The 20,798-nt window shown below is 29.5% G+C and overlaps 1 protein-coding gene across 4 annotated transcripts in view; it reads right to left on the bottom strand.

Annotated features, from left to right (window-relative positions):
• LOC113514893 (endoplasmic reticulum metallopeptidase 1-like) overlaps window positions 1-16,144 on the bottom strand; it is a 33,662-nt gene extending 17,518 nt beyond the window's left edge. The window contains exons 1-6 of one of the 4 annotated variants that reach the window (XM_052893471.1): window positions 15,946-16,144; window positions 4,093-4,167; window positions 3,540-3,593; window positions 2,373-2,489; window positions 1,648-1,828; window positions 388-549 (exon numbers count right to left, since the gene is read on the bottom strand). In XM_052893471.1, coding sequence (XP_052749431.1) covers window positions 388-549; window positions 1,648-1,828; window positions 2,373-2,489; window positions 3,540-3,593; window positions 4,093-4,167; window positions 15,946-16,011 — 655 coding nt within the window. In that variant the 5' untranslated portion in view covers window positions 16,012-16,144. Of the gene's footprint in view, window positions 1-387; window positions 550-1,647; window positions 1,829-2,372; window positions 2,490-3,539; window positions 3,594-4,092; window positions 4,168-11,337; window positions 11,505-15,945 lie in introns of those variants that run through there. The other 3 variants (XM_052893472.1, XM_052893473.1, XM_052893474.1) reach the window with 3 other exon arrangements.
• Between the last annotated feature and the right edge of the window lie 4,654 nt (window positions 16,145-20,798).

Below are 20,798 nucleotides of genomic sequence, written 5' to 3'. Positions count from 1 at the left end.
CCCATCAAGTGGGCCGTCAGCTTGTTTGCCATGCTAAGTTATATTAAAAAAAAATATTTGTTTTCTTTTCAAAAAAAAATGAAAAAAATCACAGAATTACTCATTAAAACATCCATTTTTTTATAAACCTATTTTAGCTAACCGGATAATTTTTTTTTGGGCTCAACTTTCAGTGTAAAAGAAAGCGACAAAACAGTGCAATAATTAAAAAAGATTTCTAGAAAGGTTTATTTTTATGAATAAAAGAATAAATATTTAAGCATATTTGTCCATTGTTTAATACACATAACACAAGCTTTACTACGTTCGCCGCTAGATGGCGTTGTATAATATATCAAGTGGTATTTATGTGCAAAAAGTTTTACAAATGAATTTAATCTCTCTCACCTAACGCAAAAGGTACAGAGTCGTAATGACAGTTGACCAGTATCGACGAGCGGGTACTGCCGTCGCTGTTGAACCCGCTCTCCCCCTCTAGCACCGCCACGACGTTAGACAAATTGTGGTAATAATTCAAAAAGGGAGTAGACGAATTCATCAAATAACTGCCTGAAAATAAAAATAAAAAAAAAATAAGAAAGCTCGAGGCAAAAGGCATGAAAATACACCTATAGTATATATATTGTACCTTCCCAAGAGGTTTTCCCAAGAGACTACAGCATAGGGTTCTTCAAAAGGGGGGTAAAGAGGTTTCTTCAAGGTCAGCAACGCACGCGTAATACCTCTGGTATTGCAGGCGTTCATAGGCTACGGTAACCGCTTACCATCAGGTGGGCCGTATGCTTGTTTGCCACCTCAGTGGTATAAAAAACCTAAATTGAGGGATAATGGATGTTAATAATGGCGTCTACACCATTTTTAGTAATACACACTATCAGGTCGACCTCCACGCGGTTCCCTCTGGAAACCATCGTGATTAATAACTACTGAATTGGTCACGATAGGCCAATTGACGTGCATCATCCTTCATTATTCCTCACTGGAGCCACGCCATGCTTTGAGAGTCTTCGGTTTATCCGAAGTTTTCATTATACGAACCGGACGCCATCCCGATCATTACGGATAAACGAGATTTTATATAGTATCCTAGGCCGCCTAGGTGTGGTCCTGGCATATCATGGTCCACCCATTTCTTTCCCGTGGGTCTCGTAAGAGATGATTAAGGAGGTCGAAATATAGGCAACAGCGTCCCTCTTAAAATATCACCAAAACCTAACTGCGGTTGTCAATCCATTTGCCGAGCGTGGCAACTATTGACAAAATCTCCCAATAGAAGAAGACCTTCAGCAGTGGACAGTTCGTTAACTGTCCACTGCTGATATGATGATGATGATGTTGATATAGTAATTTTTTTAATGGGCGAAAATAAAATAGAGACGGCGCCTGCGCAATTAGTATACGCTGGCGGAAAACCAGTAAGGGATGATAGCTGAGGATGACAAAGGTTGTCTGGGAGAACCGCGTAGAGGTCAACCTGATAGGGTAATAATACTAGCAATGGGGTTGTTATTTTCTAGTACTAACAATCCCTTTCCCCCCAATCAGAATCCATTTTACAAGGGAGGGCGACATTCGCTGTCACTTTTGACCGCTTGGTTTGCCCGAACATCTAGCACTATTTAGGATCTTTGAAATATAATTAAATACCTGTAACAAACTGCCAGTCGGTCCTAATTGGTATTCTGGATTGTGCTGCTATCTGATCCAGCATATTCTTCAAATCCCGGGTCTTATTTAGGTGATACTCCGTCCCCGCGACCCTGGGCTCGTCGCCCAGGATTGTGTAGAGATACCTCCAAGCTGATTCTTCACTAAATATATCCGAACTCTGTGTGTCATGAGATACAGGATAATTATTAGGAGTAATGAAATTACATTTTAAAAATGAAAAATTGACTGAAATGTTTCTTAATTAATTAAGAAATAAAATTATTAATTAATTAAAGAATAACATTGATAATTAAAATTAAAAAATTAAGAATGAATTTATTAATTACTGAACTAATTAAGTAATTAAATTATAAATTACAATTAAAAAATAATTCTTAACATTATGTAAATTAATTTAATTAAAGGTATAAAATATAATAAACATCAGGAATGAATCGGTTTGAAGGGTGGAATATGGCACGAATTTACAGGGTACAGAGGAATAACGTCTAAGTCCTCAGAAATGGCAACGCATGGGAGGTATCACGGGCGAAACAGTATACTCTGTTATGTCCATGGTACTGCTCATGTCTATAGGCGACGGTTACCACTTTCCATCAGGTGGGCCGTCAACTTGTTTGCCATTCTAAGTTGTATAAAAAAAAAGTAAGACGTCAGTTTATTCTAGGCTTACTGTTTAGACAATACACTATAGAACTCACCTCTCTGGTAATGTCTGCATCCTGGTATGGTGTAGGCATATTGTCTTCGATCAGCTGAGTGAAATATCCGAGTAACAGATATACTCCGAGCACTACTATAATTATTGTACTTGGAATCTGGAATATTTTATTTTTAATTTAATTACTCATGAAAAAATATTTAAATTGATATCCCAATAAAACGTGAAGTATGCGACTATAAAAATAAGTCATGAAAAAATTAAAATAAAATGCTTAAATAATGACTCCTTTTTAGAGTCACAAAAGTTAGCTCGTTCCCTGGTACTGATTAATTGATTAATTTATAAAATTAAGCAAATATATAAAATAGCAAAGGAAACCCGCAAATTTTGACACACTTTAAATTTTATCGTTTCACATAAAGCATTATTTAAATTAAATATTAATTTACCACCAGCCTTTGACACTCATTAATTAATTATAGAATTTATATTTTTATGTAAATAAATATTAAATTATTAACACCAATTTCATTAGAGATCCCAACAGAAACCAATTTTAAAACAACCCAACTAACATGCTTTCTTTGTATTCTAATGTACATATAAATAGTATGTATTTTATTTATTTCATTAGAATGGCATTAATACAATATTATGTTTACTACTAAGTCAAAAAGGACTAGAACCCTGAAACCCGTGATCACAGAAATAAAAAATAAACAAACCAATTAGGTGAAGTGTAGGATAGATATATAGATTAAAATTTTAAGTGAAAAGGAAAAAAATATGAAAAGAATTTATAATCTAGAGAAATATGAAATGTATTTATTAGTTTTAAGTTAAGCGTATTAGAATTAACATTATGGTTAAGATAGGTTCAGGTTATAACTAGAACAGTCTACCACATGAACATCGAAATAAAAACCAAAACAAATCAAAGTATTTCATGCGTCTTAAATTTGTGTGTAGATGATCTTTAGTAAAAAATTTTACTTTATGGTTAAAGATTAACCCAAGAATTAAAAGCTAAATTGTAATTAAATTGATTTGCCAATTATTTATTTTATTTTAACCTTTTTCTGCCTTTCAAAGCAAAAATAGATAAATAAATATATCAACATATAACCCCGATAAAAACAATACGTCACAAACATTTAGTAATATGTCCCAAAACTGAATTTGCCCAGAACAACCATTTACTCACAGACTTAACGGGCTCATACAAATGTGTCCCTTTTCTGGTCACCTCATAGACAACCTAAAAATAATAATTATAGAAGAAACAGGAAAGAAAATAAAAATATGATTAGAATAACAAAATGTAATAAAAGCAATAGTATTAATTAGCAATTAGTTCATTAGTGATGCATCAGAAATAAACAAACATGTACATGATGTCACTAAATGAATAATAATGATAAGCAATGAATTGACACTTAGTCAAAATAATATATTAACCTAACGTGTTTAAAATAATAATATTATTTTAAACGAATTAAAATCAGATTAGATATATATATATATTATATTAAAATATTTTATTGTCCTATCCATATAACGAAATAAATATAAATGTTATATATACAAATATATTTAAAATATATTTTTATTATAATTATAAGAATTATTTTTTATAATGAAAATAATATCGTATAAAGCAATTAATTGTAAACTATAAATAAATAAATTAATGTACACATAAAATTGTATGTGTATTGTATGTACATAGTGTTGTATGAAATAAATGAAAAATTAACCCGTTGCCAGGGCTTTTCATCTCGATCTTTATCGTGGTCGCGACTCGGAACGTCCACGTACTCTGGTGTGCCATTCTGAAAGTAAACACGTGTACAACTAAGTTATTACTAAGTCATAAAGTATTTTGTATATTAGTTAATTATTAATTAATTATTTTTGATATATTTATTATTTGATTAATTAATTATTTTGTATATTTATTATTTGTTAATTAATTATTTTGTATAATTTATTATTTGTTAAATAATTATTTTGTATGTTTATTATTTGTTAAATAATTATTTTGTATATTTATTTGTTAAATAATTAATTATTTATTATTTTTTAATAAATTATTTTGTATATTTATTATTTGTTAAATAATTATTTTGTATATTCATTAATTTTTAATTATTTTGTAATATTATAAATGATTTAAAGCTCGCGATGTGTTATTGAGTAGATAAAAGGGAGTGAATTTCTGATGCAGGAGAGAAACGCCATATTCTCGAAAAAAAATTAAATTCATAACAAAATAAATGTTCTCTCAACTATAATCCTAATGGACAGTCAGAGGCATTTTATGATTATTGTAGTTGTGATGAACAGAATACTGATATATCTTCACACTTCACCCATCATATTAGAAGCCAGTGTAGCAGAGCGTGTGTCTACCGCCGTTTAATTACTGTACTTAATTTGGATTGTTATCAGTACATCCTGTTATTGTAGTGTTAGAAATTTAAATTGAAACAAAAAACTCTCATGAAAATTGTATTTTTTTTATACTCGATTCTTTGTTTTTAAGGATTTTTGTTTTGATGCAGACATTATGCCTATCCGAATACCCATAGGTAGGCATAATCATCATCGTCAGGCGCGACAGATATATATGTATATATGTATGCAGATATTACTATTATATTATTTTAATACTATACAAAACGACTAGGTACTAAGTTGAGACATCGAGAAAAAAGCGTCACCCAAGACAGCGACTACGAGATAAAAGGAGACTTCCGAAGTTGCAATATGCATAATAATATAAATTATGCAGGTACACCTAAAAAGTTATTCTTAGTAAAATTAATTAATAAAAGTCATTCCATAACCTGAGTGTTCATGGAGTTTTGCAGAATAGCAAAAAATTATTTAGAAAGTGTCCACTAATTACATTTAATTATGTTTATATATATTGTGATTGCTAAGGGAGCGAGTTAAGAAACTGTCAAGTTCACTTAGTTGGTAAATGTAATAAATAAATAAATAAATAAAATCTTTTTTGTATATAACTTTCATTAAACACATGAAATTTTAGATTGTTTAATATAGGTTACATACTAAATTAGTACATAGGATACATTATGTACTGATAGACGTGAGCGTAGGCGCAGATTATGATATTAATAAATTATCTAAATCTTAAATTTTCTATAGATCTCCTCGACTGATAATGATCCGAAAGAAACCGGCAATTTATTGATGGTACTCTTAACTGGTTTGGATTGTAAAACGATAACAAATTGTAATAAATGTAATCATTCTATTATCACTATGGAAGGAAAGGTGACAAAAGTTTTTTTTTTTTATTGTACCTACTAGATAATGTGTTTACATTGTAGTTCATTGAATCATACAAATTATATCCGCAACACCTGGCCCAAGAAAGAAAGAAGCCCTCCTTCTTTGCAACTTCTTTTTATGAGAAAACGAGGTTTTCATAAATATAATAATTTAAATTTTAAAATCTTAATATTTATTTTAAATATAATTAAAATTTTAAATTATGATTACTATATAAATTGTTAATTAAAACTTAAAATATTAAATGTTAAATTATGATTGTTATTTAAATTATAAATTGTAATTATTAATATTTATTTTAACTACATTTAAGATTTTAAATTATGATTGCTGTGTAAATTGTTAATTAAAACTTAAAATTTTAATAATTATTTATACTTTAAAATATTAAATGTTAAATTATGATTGTTATTTATTTAATCTTTGACAAAACAAGAAATTCAATAGTGACAAAATACATATGGTATCAACATGGAATTAAACTTTATCAATCACAGAAAGTACCTTTCTTTCTTTCTTTCTCGGGGGTGTCGAAGCGACTAAGGGAACTTAATGGTCGAGAGATAGACAGCAGCGTCCCTCTCAAAATATCGACTAACTGCGTTAGCCAACCCGTTTGCTAAGCGTGGCGATTACTGACAAAACCCCCAATAGAGGGAGGTCTATGTTCAACAATGGATAATTAACGTCTGTTATGGTATAGTATGGGGTCATTACTGAAAGTATCGACAAAATCTGTTCGAAGATATTACGGAACGTATAGACAAAAATAAAAATATATAATTGAAAGAAAAGAGACAAAACACATGCACTTGAGCGAACTTTCCTACGAATAATTAAGCTGAGGTTTTTCTTTTATCATGTCCATAGCTTCAAGAACATTTCCAGTTATATTGTATGAGTATAAATACTAAATTTATTTTAATTATACAATACATCTATTTGGGGGGAAAGGAATTGTTAGTAACGGAGACTAAAACTCCCGTTGCTAGCAATATACCTAACCAGGTCGATCCCCACACAGTTCCCCCGGAAACTATCATGGTTAATTCCTGATGAATTCATCATGATGGGCTAACTGGCCTGTTTTCATTCTCATCTATCACCCTTCACTGGTGCTCCGCCAGCGTATCCCGTTAGCGCAGGCGGGGTTACCATTCCATTTTCATTCACCAAAAAAAAAATACATCTATTTATATTATATAGATATATAAATTTATTTATTGTATTGTTATATATATTTAAAGTTATCAACTTATCAGAGAGACATTAAATCAAGAACGATGTAAGGTATTATAACATTTTGAACTTGATGTTGTTATTTATGCTTAATTGTTTATTTATTTATTTATTTATTTTTAATAAGGCACACATAACAAATTATAACCTTTTGTTAGGTTTATATGTTTATATAATTATGGTGTTAATGTTAGGTTATAATTCAAAAACATGTGTACACCACATGGTTAACATTTAAACATAACATTTCAATTTCGACACGTGGAAGACATAATAATTTGTAAACATTATATACATATACCATAATTTACATTAAAAGAAATTTAAACCATAAAACTATCATCACACAAGAAATTTAGAATTATTTTGTTTAATTCCACTACCGTTAGTATGCGTGTGACCGCCAACACTCGAAGACTGACCACCACTATTACTACCAGAAGTTCCACAACCTTCCATGTTAGCCATCACTTTCCGATTATCATTTTATCCACGCATGTTTTGCATCCTATTTTTATTTAGTTTATTTTTTGTTTTAATGGATTTTTTTTTTTCATTCCGACCTTTATACTTTTTTATACTATCAGTACATTTAATTTTATTGTCCTTCCTGCGACATCTTGTCTATCAAATAATCTACTACAGTCACCAAAGGTCTGGTTATCTCTGATAACATATGTTGAGAGCGGTTGTTATCGCTGAACTTGGAGTTTCTAGATAAATGTATTGATTTTTACCAATTATCACAAACTGTGCTTGGTATACTTCATAAAATTTATGCTTAGTTAGAGTTCAATTATTATTTATACTAACACTAGCGACCCGCCCCGGCTTCGCACGGGTGTACATTACATCACATCACATTAGAAACTTCTAAAGTTATCAATGTTTCTCTACAATATTATGCATGTATTATGCATATAAATCTTCCTCTTGAATCACTCTATCTATTAAAAAAACCGCTCCAAAATCCGTTGCGTAGTTTTAAAGATTTAAACAAACATACGGACGGACAAACAGCGACAGCAACTTTGTTTTATACTATGTAGTGATGATTATAAAGAGGTAAATTTGTGACTTTGTATGTCCGGGGTAATCTCCAGTACTATTCCTGAGTGCTATAAACTATTTTTTATTTTGGTACACACACACACACACACACACACACACACATATATATATATATATATATATATATATATATATATATATATATATATATATATATATATATATTTTCAATAATTAATCACAATAAATCTAAATGAAGTCGGCAATAATTCTATAATATGGCGCGCGCTGCCTGAACAGTTTAAAGTAAAGAAACAAAATCTATAACAAAAACATTTATAAGTTTTAGTTTTACAAAAAATTCCGCGGCACCATATGTCTAAGTTTAATAACTCAGCCAAAAAGTTGGTTATTACGTTAAAAGTAAAATAAATTTTACAAAATTAAGTTAGGAAACAGGTTTTAAAGTAAACTTTATAAATTATTATAAAAACAAATAACTAAATAAAAATAGAAATTTCATAGGAATAGAGGATATTTTTTACAGCATATTAATTGAAACAGTTGGTCAGAAGATAATGCGAAATAAAAACAATAAGCCGGTAAAACTATTGCGTCGTCGCAGGCGATGGCCGTGCGAGAATACTAGGCGGGGTGCGGTGGTGAGGGGCGCGGGAGGTACAATATATACACACGCTTATTAAATTAATAAAAAGGCCGTTAATTTTAAAATATTAGAGAATATTAGTGCAGTACTTTCTCACAAACATCAACCTTACTAAAATATGTTTAAAATTTACACAAATAAATATTGTCGCTAGTCTAGTCCAATATTACGAAGAGGAAAACTTAGTTTTTTTTTTTATTTATAAATAGATAGATAGATACTCTTTATTGTTTCCTCCAAAAGATTACAATAGTAAACTTATTATAAATATAAACAATTACAAGAAATAATCGACAATGAGAAAACAATGGGCGACCTTATCGCTAAGAGCGATCTCTTCCAGCCAACCTTTGGATAGAGAGGAGTAATTATAAACAATTTGGTGGGAGGCACGATGAAAAATTTTTTTAGTTCTAAATATGGGAGATGATGAGATACATATAATAATATAAATATTATCCCTACTCATTATAATGGATAAACCCCAAAAAAATCCTTAAGCGTTTATACAAATTCTTTCCGCCATAGAAAGCTACATTATCAGCGTGTAATATAGGCTGTATTTTCTCTCTCGCACACTGTATCTGTGCCGCTCTAACATGTTTATTACATCGTCATAGTTGTAGAATACTGACGGATCTGACAAAGATTACATATAAAGATCCGTCGGTATTCTACGGCTATGACGATATAATAATAAATTAAAAAAAAAAACAAGAATTACAAATATAACTAAGTAAGGTAAGTAACATTTACAATGTTCGAGATTATGCGCGAACATGAAATATAGATACAATATAGATATAGATATAACTAATCGTTATTACTTTATACTGCAATTAAACAATTAAACTTAACTGATATATTTACTGTATTGGCTAAGTATATTTTATTGACGTCATTTTAAACGTAATAAATAATACCTAAATGCAGTTGTAAATGAATAATATTAATAGGATGGTGACAACCGTTCAGTTTAAAAGAAAAAAAAACCTCAAAATCAGAAACCGTGTATTTTAAATATTATGCATTAGTGAAACTACGTCCCATTTCCTTTTTTTCGTCCAGTTAATAATTATAATTTTATTATTTACCTTCAATTAATAATATTATTTATTTATCCATACAAACGTTAGTTAAATTTTTAATATTTTTTTTTACACAACTAAAATGCGAAACAACCGTATGGCCCGCCTGATGGTAAGCGGTTACCTATTATTTTTGTATTAAATTAAATATGTTTGAAATTGTACATTGTAAATATAATGGTTAAATAAGTCATAATATCAATATTAATAGAAAAATCTGTTTTTTTTTTTTTATACTTGGAACATTTAGTAAATAATATAAAAACACCTAACCTTCAAAAAAAGTATATTAAAGTTTCTTCAGGATCGGGAACGTGCACGTGATACCCCTAGTGTTGCAGACGTTCATAGGCTACAGTGAGCGTTTACTATCAGACAGGCTGTATGGCTGTTTGCCGCCTTTGTGGTATGAAAAAAATATATTGAGTAAAAACTGTCTATTATATAATTCTAAACAAATTATTATACTGAAAACTAGGCAGCAAATCAGCAGGTCTCCGACCTTAGCCTGTCCCAAAACGGAACAAACGTATTAAAAAAATGTCTATTATATATATGTAGACAATTTTTACTTAATATTTTTATCGAAATACATAAAACAAATTAATAACTAGACTAAATATAAATTTTAATATTTAATTATATATATAATATATAATTAATTATACAAGGTGAAAATGGCATCATTTGCATCCTTTTAAGACTATTTTATTAATAAAACTGAATAGTATTTCTAAAAAGATGTGTTGAAAAATTAAAAAAAAAATCTGAGTCTCCCTATAGTATTTAGATCTTAAAGATACATAAGTATTTAGATTTTAAATTGTATAATACTATACAAGTATATAAATATACTAGCATTTACCCGTAAATTCGCACGGGATATACACAAATTCAATTTTCACTTCGGATAGTTTTCTGCTGAGAATAACCATAAGAAACTCAACAATTACTCTTTTAATTATAATTATATATATATATATATAATTATCGTTAAATATATATATATATATATATATATATATATATATATATATATATAATAAATGTAAAATATTTGCATGCCTACATCTTTTAAGGCAATTAAACAGGTGCCAAAATAATACCACGTGGCTTGTAATAATTTTAAACTGTTTAATGCAAATAAACTCATTAAATTTCATTTAAATCTCTTTCATTTTCCCAATTCACTAAAAGAGATAAAAGTCTATGTCCCACTCCATCCCATACAGTGCGTGTATACCAAATTTCATAGTGATTGACGCCAAGAGAAAGGAAACAAACTCACTTACATGCTTTTAATATTAGTGAATATAGTAAGGATTTCTATTCGGATGAATTTTCTTTTTTTGTTATGGTCAAGATGTTTTTTTTTTTTGTATATAGTTAAGTGAGCTCAAACGTTATGGTAAAAGGTTTATGTCAAAAATTCCACAAAAAAAAAATAGTAAAAATTGACAAATTAATTTTAAAATAACAAATGTTTACAATAAACACAATACTCGTATCTTTTTTTTTTAATTAAATATTTTCTAAAATTTCGATTTAAATAAAGTGATATACATATATACGTGAATTAAAGCGTGAACGACTAAAAAAAAATCAAATGATCACACATTTAAAAATGCTTAAGCACGACAAAAATAATACAATAATTACAACATTTCCAACTTCACCTTAGATCCAAACATTCCATTCTCCTGCTTCTTGCCGTTTATATCTTCCATATTATTTGAAAATGGAATACACTAGTAAATAGAAAAAAAAACAAAGGCAAAAGAAATTCACAAATATTAAACACTATAAACTTAGAGATTGTTTTTTTTTTTTTTTAAATCTTATTATTTATGTATTGTATTTTTTTTTTATTAAAATTTACGTTTCTCTATCAGAATATACTTTTTCTCATGTTGATTCTGTAGTCACAGAAGTGAAACTAAGAAATAAATCCTTTTATTCATTTATGTTAGTTTATCAGAGATAAATAACGACTGGTTTATTGCAATTAATCCCACGTTATGATACTAGTGTTTACACGTGACTTTAACTTTCGACTAACAAACAGGTAAAAGGAAAATCTTTGATTTAATTATATATATAATTCTTATTATCATTTTATTATTATTATTATTATTTATTCTTTTTCTCATTTTGTCTTCAATGAAAAACATATTGTATTGAGCAAACTTTCACTACAGAAAGAAAAAAAATAATCTTGTAAAAAAAGTTAAGATATGCTCTTTTTTTTAGTTATCTTAAAGAATAGTAAATAAACAACAAAAAGTATTTTAACAATCTTACTAATTTCTTTTTTTTTTTTTACTTTTTAAAACACTTCAATAAAAAGAAAAGACATGTTTATCACCTTTTTTTTAACTAAAAGTATGCCTGATAGTGCATATCGTCATAGTCGTAGAATACTGACGGATATATATATGTAATCTTTGTCAGATCCGTCAGTATTCTACGACTATGACGATATGCGACTTTCTTAGGGCATGCCTTTCTCCCCCCTGTAAATAAATTTAAGTGCACCATTACATATAGCATATATGTATGTACATTTTTAATTTTATATACGGCCAATGTCTTTGATTGCCCCAGTATATATTATTACATAAATATATGTAAACACTATACTGAAACAGTACATTTTACGTGCATATATTTAAATTCAACGGACACACGCAAGTGTCAACTTTATTTTATTTGAACTAACTTAAATTAACATGTCGACATATTCGAATTTAAAACATGAGTAAAGCTGGCATTATTAATTACAATAGAGTATGACTCACGGTAGTCATTATTCAACAATAACTAAATATATTTCCGTTATATAATAGACAATAAAAATGCCAGATGAGTGTCATCATCATTTCCGTCATTCATCGTTCACTGACTCATTTGCCGTATGGTCCCGGCATAGAATAGGCCACCCCTTCCTTTCCCGTGGGTGTCGTAAAAGGCAACTAAGGGAGGCCGAGGGATGGGCTGCGGCGTCCCTGTTAAACAACACTATGATTGCCAATCCGCCTGTCAAGCGTGGCAAATACTAGCAAACCCCCCTTACGGGGGGAACGGATTATTAGCAATGGAGTTTGACAGCCCCATTGCTAGCAATATGCTCTATCAGGTCGACCTCCACGTTATTTCCACCTGGGAACTGTCGTGCTGAATTCCAAGAGTTATTCATCACGATGGGCTAACTGACCTGCCTTTTCATTTTCACATATCATCCCTCACTGGTGCCCCGCCAGCGTGTACCGTTAGCGCAGGCGGGGTAACCATTCCATTATCATCCATAAAAAAAAAAGTAACACAGAGAAAGCAAATGAAAACTAGTAATTTTTAACTTTTCCTAAAAAAAAATATCAGTGATATACCTACGGACAGAAAAACACCAGCTCTATTTCTAACCAGTACATCCTGGACAGGTGATTGTTTTAATTTATCACTTGTTTTTTAATATAAACATGTTTAACGCACATTTTTAGGAAGTCTAACTTTTATTGTTGTATTTACGCTTTACAGTGATGTAATAAATGGATAAAACAGAATCACAAATATCAAACGGCTAGTTCAATGCTTGTACAATAATAAAACAATAAATATAATAATTCAATTTATTACTGTGTTATTAATTGTTTTATTATATACGTGTACATTTATTTGGCAGTGTCCGTCTATGCGGACAAACCTTCAGTATTTTATTAGCTTCCTGGAGATCATTATATAGGCACAGATATAGGGTCGATTTTGAGGCGTCATTTTCGTAACTTTTACATATAACATTTAAATATGTCTATGTTACTAGCGGGTTTTTTTTTAATTATCACTACCGGCATCTAGAAAAAGCACAATAACTTTTAATATTAACGTATTATACATATTGATAACATTGTTAATCTTAATTTTAGTGTTGACTCGTTATCAGTGCAGTTTGTTAATTGACATTTATATTTATGATGTAAGTGAAAAATGGCGGAAATTTGACTACCGGGCATTATGTGCTGAGTTTTAAAGCGGCGCCTTTTTATCAGCGGCAAGTTCCGGAAAGTGTAATAACTGAATTAGTCACGGAAACTGTTTTTCGTTTGTCATGATGTTTATTACACATGCTGATAATATCTCATTAAATCATAGAAAAAAATGACCGCTTTGCAACATTAGTCTCTTGTCAAAACATAGACTTAGTATAACTATTATTATATCTGTGGTATAACCAAAGATTTCGTAATAAGTATAACGTACTTCTAAGTGTCAAAACCATTGTAAAAAAAAAAGTTGGAAAAATATAAAAAATTAGATATGCCAAAATGATGTGATAAGAAGTTATGATGAATATTAGATAAAAGGACAATTCTAAACGTTTAAAAACATTAAGAGAAAAAATAACAAAGTAAAGATGTCACATAATGTACAGGAGAGAAAAAAATGGCGCGGAAATGGGCGCGAAACTTTGAAAATTACACTACAGCATGACATTTACGCGATGATGTGATAAGAGAAACAAAATGACAAACAACAAGATGACCCGAGAGAAACAGCGAGATCGCAGTGGCGTGAAATCACAGAGTATTGAAAAAAATTTAAATCTATGGAGACTTAGCAAGTACAGGTAAGATTTTAAAGACTCATGAGTTAACAAAAAAATTCTAACATACAATAATGCTACAATTTAATTTACTAATGAATTTAATTTATGTAGTTAAAAGTTGTTTAGTCTATGTAACTAATAATATTACTTAATATAAAGACATTTTTAATTCCATGATATAAATTAGTATTTCTATATATCATTAAAAAAAAAATACTAGTAAATTTGTTGGCATACAATCTGATAAGATATTACACATGCTTACACTACACCAATCCCTTTTACTGATATGGTACTACCTTAACCTAAATTTTGTATTTTGTGGCTTAGTATAGGTATGAAAAATAAAGTATAAAAATATTTTTTCTACCATTTGTAAATTGTCTTAATCAACTTTATGCATTGCTTTTTATACAACTTTAAATGACCAACAAGTAACCAGCTCAATAATTATAACTGTTGCATATATAGAGCACTACAAGTATTGCAGTATACTATGGTGTCCATAGTACCACACCGTGTAAGTTTACTGCCATATCTCATCCTTCAAACTTAAATACAGCCTTGCAAGTAAAAATGTGAGTAGAGCTGAGATAGATAATTTTGGTACAAATTCTTTTGAAGCCGGCTAACCAGAATAGAAATATTATTAAAACAATAATATAATTTGACATTAAATAGACATGTTTAACATTGGATAATCTGTTTAGTTTAAATTTTTTTTATGCAAACAAGCTGACGGCCCACCTGATGGAAAGTGGCAACCATCGCCTATAAAAATGAGCAGTACCATAGACATAAAAGAGTATACTTTTTCGCCCATGCATTGCATCCCTCATGCATTGCCATTCCTGAGGACTTCACATTTCAGATATCATAATTATATTCATAATTAAATTACTAGTAATAAGGATTGTGTTTCACAAAATAACCAACTTCAATTATAATGAAAACAGTTATATTAATTTAAAAATTAAACTACTAACCCGTTTTGATAAAATTTCTATAGGACCAATCTGTAAGTATATCCTTTCAGGTAAAAAGAGAATTTTTAAATTAGTTTACACTTGATAGAATTATGGGGTTACAAACATAAATATATATAATATATATACCCAATTGAGAACCTCATTCTTTTTGAAGTCAATTGAAAATGGGAATTAACGGTCTGGACCCAAAATGCGTCCAGTCTTATATTAGACTCGGGACTGCAGTCACTTAGGATCACCTTCATCAGGAGGAATTTGAAGTTAGAGTGCTAATTATTTTAGAATTTGAAGGTTTGAGTGCTAACATATTTATTAATTTTACAAATTACAAAGTGGGAACACCCTAAGGATTTTCTGATTGAACACTTGTTTTTTTTTATTTTTTATTTGTAATTTATAAATCAAAAATTACTGAACAGTTTTAAAAATTATTCCAGCTATAGAAAGCTACATTATCAGTAAGTAACATAGGCAGTATTTTATTTAAAAAAAAAACCGCGCAAAACCGGAATAGGTCGCTAGTTATTAAATAAGATTTATTTACTATTTATTTAAAAAAAATAAGTAGTATGGGACATATTTTACATTTAATCAGGCGTTTTGCAAAAACAACTAGGGGAATTTGTAATTTACCTCTATAAATTCTTATCAGTAGGTAACTTATCACATGCCAATATCGAATAGTAATCACTTACTTTTGATATAGCCCTTTTTGGTTTCAATTCCTGTAATTCCACTTCAGCTTCTTTCAAATTAGACATTTTAATATACAATAATATTAATAATTATTATGTTAAATATACTAAAATTAATTTTAATTCATAACGGAATAAATTTAATTCCGGTACAGAACTAAATCCACATATCAGCAAGGAATTAGGGAAACTGATAAGAACTGATAACAAACAACTTTGACAAGTGCAATGCATGTGGGAATGACAGTTAAAGTGACAGTTGACAACTTGACAGTTAAATTAAAAAATTACGGATGACAGCTATCATTTTACTATGTTGCCATTTATGAAACTTTATTTCCATTATAAAACTTTTGTTAAATAACTGAGCCACGGATTTTTTTGGCGTAATATTCGAAATTTATTTTTAGAAACATAATGTGATAATTGTGAAATTCTAAATAAGTATAATATAAAAATTATAGTACTACAACATTGCAGATGTCGGAAATAGGCGCTTTACGGGGCTGCCAAAACTGAGCCAGAAAAACTTTATTGAGAAATAAATATGGTCAGCAACTTTTTACCACCAGAAATAGTCGTCATTTCCTTATTATTCAAATGAACTGGTAGTTAATCATAGACTTATAATGTACTAAGTAGTCAATAAGAATTTAATTTAAGAGGCTTAATTTTTCTAAACTTATCTTTAAAATTAAAATTTCATTTTGATATCACAGTAAAATCTTTATTCTAGGGACTAAATTTCTAATAAGAGTCAAGATTTAATTTAAGTTAGATTTAAGTTTAAAATATAAATTTACCGGTTTCTCGATTACAATTTTCTTGTTTAATTCTGTATGCGTGCGTCTGCCAACATGAAGATTGACTATATTAATCATCAATCTTCGATTTTTATTCAGTTCACGCACATATTGCGACAAGTGTATCACCTCTGAACCATCATCTTCAGGCAAATTAATAGAGGAACTCGGAGCTTAGTGTTGACCGTTCGACGCCTATTTCATTATAACCTATTAAAAAAATCTAAATATAGTTTTAATATCTAATAAGTAGCGCAGAGATATTTTTTTTATACAACTTAGAATGGCAAACAACCTGACGGTCCACCTGATGGAAAGTGGTAACCGTCACCTATAGACATGAGCAGTACCATGGACATAACAGAATATACTGTTTCGTCCATGATACCAGCCATGCGTTGCCATTCTTGAGGACTCAGGTGTTATTCCTCTGTACCCTGTAAATTCACGCCATATCCTACCCTTCAAACCGAAACACAGCCATGCAAACAACTGCTTTATGGTAGAAACACGAATGGAACAGAGGTACCCAAGCAATCGACTTTTGTACAAAGTCTCCCTCTGGTTAGTTAGATAAGGTTCCAAACAACATCTGTCGGGTTAGGATCAAATAAAAATTATTTAAAATTTTATGGATAAATCTCACGCAAGCGCGTTTGAACATGTCTCACTAGAGCTTACCAAGAATAATGCATTATATCACCAAAGGAAGGAAGGGGTGGTTAAAAATTACCTTAAAAGTTTAATAATATAGGTTAATAAATAAAAAAATATAGTTCTTGTGTAAGTACTCAATATTTTTATTAATGTTATGCTCACAATCTAAGTACAGTGTATAGTATTAACTACCGAATAAATTAACATCTGGTAATCTCTATCGAATATTAGCACAATACATCATCATCACCCTTTTTACATTGAAATGTACGTTTTAGATTTACGACGCTGTCATTGAAAGCCTATACAGGTGAAATCGAAATTGATAGCATCTTTATATAGCAATGTACCAGGAAAACAAAGAATTTTTGACTACGTTTTGTACTGCCAATAAATAAGCGCTACTCGATCGTATTCATATTGTAATCCTATTTTACAAAGGCTTAAATGATAAACATCGAAAATAGAGTCATTTAAACTGTACAAAAATTTTGGAGGGTAGATTTAAAAATAATTTGTCACAAGCAAACAACATCAAATATAACATTGGTGGTGGCAATAGCTAAAATTAAAATTTTTAATTTTAAATGCAGCTAACAACTTTGATTTCATCTTATATAGAATAAGTAAGGCTTAGTTCACATCTGTATAGTAACATACAATTTTCACTCCTTTTTACATACAATCAAAGTTCATTTCTATTAGAGATATTGAGAGTAAAGTCTAAAATGTATGAATATGTTTATGAAGACACGCTGTGTCTGATATGATCACGTTTAAACTCTTTTATCTAATATCAATCCAATCTACTGCCAATGTCAATTTTATACTGCACTCATGAAATAACAGTTGGGAATTAGTTTATAATTGGGATCGGTTTACAATAGTTTGTATTAGCAAGTTACACTAATATGTAACTATCAGAACAATATGAAGCCATTGTCGCTAGTGTTGCAATTTGAGAGCACGAAACGTCTCAATTTCAATATCGATTTATTGGATTTTTTTTTCAAGAGTGAGGTTACCACTTGTGTATGATATCCTTCATTTAAAATATGAAGATAGTATTTTTTCTAATTCATATAGACAAAGCCGTCGGATACAGATAATTTACACATGATCTTACAAGCTTAGGGATTTATTAGCGTCACCTGTATTTATATTGTATTTTTGTTATGAATCTTCGTAGTAGTGTTCGATAGATTGAGCATTTTTCTAAAAATTCATAAACAAAAACGGCATAACATTTTTTTAAGGGCGTAATATTTTAATTAATTTATCACTTCCTCATAACTGGTATATATAGTATGAAAAAATAAAGCATACAAGAACAGTTTCACTTTGTTTAGCCACTTTTGGTATATTTTTTAACACCTGATGCTCTATTTAGAAGAATTAATCATGGTGTATTTAAGAGAATCCCGGATAAGCCGTGCCTACTCTAGTCTGTTAGATATTTAGTGCCCATCCCAGGATACAAACGACAAAAAAACATGTCTGAGAGTATAGAAAAAAAGTATAGTAAAATATGTACTTTTTTATGAGGCCAGGCCCCTTGGAAAATTAATCTTAAATACGCCGACGATTCTAGTATTTTCGTTCATGATCCATACAATTTCGTCTTCACACTATACGTAATATCGCTAATTGAAATGTATTTTTTTGTCTAAAGAAGCTAAATCCTTTCGATAATTCTATAAAATTACCACATTTGTAAACTAAACCAATCGAAGGCATATGTCCAGGTAACTTATTTACATTAAAGTTTGTAAGTAAATTAAATATGAAACGCGACTGACTATATTTATGTATATTTTACACAAATTTTACCATTAATGGTCTTACTTTAATTATATTATACTTATATATAAACTATTATCTATATATGTATAGTTATATTTAAATTTATACAATTTATTTACATGATAGTTATATACAATAAACGCTAACAGATCTCCACAAAAGGATGTTAATTCTATCCTGAATTGTCTAAACTAAATAAGTATAATGTATAATAGTTAAAATAATGGTAAACATCACATAATTAGTTGAACATTATCACCGCTTCTAACGCGCTGCAAATTAAGATAAATATTTTTGAATACTCATTGTTAATTAATTAATTATTTTCTCATTAACTACACTGGATTGGCTGGAAGAGATCTCTTTTAGAGATAAGGCTTCCCTTGCTAACAAGTTGTTAAACTAATCGCTGTATCTAATTATAATGTAATTGTTCAAGTCATAAATCTTCACATTCGAATTAGGATTAACGATTTTTTATACCACTGAGATGGCAAACAAGCATACGGCCCACCTGATGGTGAGTGGTTACCGTAGCCTACAATGCCAGGGGATTTACGCGCGCGTCGTCCACCCTGAAGAGACCTGTTTACCTAAAATGTTTTAATGATAGAGAAAGGCATCGAAAGACTAGTATTTATATTATTATAGTCTTCCAAATCAATGTACATAATATTAAAGCATATTTAGATATTTTGGATTAGTTATTGAAGCTACTAAATACTTTATTGCAACGCATTAGAGGCAAACATAATATTTACTTTTGCTAAAAACTTGTAAAATGTACCTACATAAAAATGACGGCACTTAACAAAACCTGGCAAGATTCACACCTGCACATTTAGTATTAGACATATGAGAAAACAATTTGCACGCTCCCAATTTAGTATTACAATATAAATTATATACGGTTTAATCAAGAAGTATTTATGACATGGAAATTGTAGTGTAAAGTAAAAAAAAAACAACTATTGTTAATTTTACCTCACTGTATATGTACATGTGTAGTACATATTTCTTTGATAGAAATAATTTAAGATTGAGTTCCACATAATAACTGACTTCAAATATGGTAACACCAGTTATTTTAATTTAAAAGTTTCTAATGTAGCAATGTTTGTTTGTATAGGACAACACATATGTCAGTTATTTTAATTTAAAAAACTGTGTGCAAGAGATGTAACGTATAAATATATAAGAATAATATATAAAACAGTGAAACAGTGGACCAATTTGTATTCATATCCTTTCGGATAAAAAAGAATTTTCCAAATCGGTTTATAACCTAAGGGCAACGATAGTAATAAACATAAAAAAATACTATCGAATTAAATGCAATCTTCTTTAACCCTTAAAAGCCTGATTTTTTTAATCAAATTAAAAAATATAAAAGTGTACCCCTTTACTGTGTTTACTAATGGGAAAAAATACTCGTAGTATAAAAAGCAAAACGATATTTTTATATATTTATTTTGAAAAAAAAAAACGTTTGGTAAATGTAAACAGCCAAATAAAAATAAAATCGATTGTAGGCCTTTTATAATCGACAAATTTTAAAATTCAGGTATTTAAGGATTAACGGGTTAATAA

This window comes from Galleria mellonella, unplaced genomic scaffold (assembly GCF_026898425.1).
Source record: "Galleria mellonella isolate WM207_F2 unplaced genomic scaffold, CSIRO_AGI_GalMel_v1 utg176, whole genome shotgun sequence".
NCBI lineage: Eukaryota > Metazoa > Arthropoda > Insecta > Lepidoptera > Pyralidae > Galleria > Galleria mellonella.
This window is presented reverse-complemented; position numbering and strand designations above follow the sequence as displayed.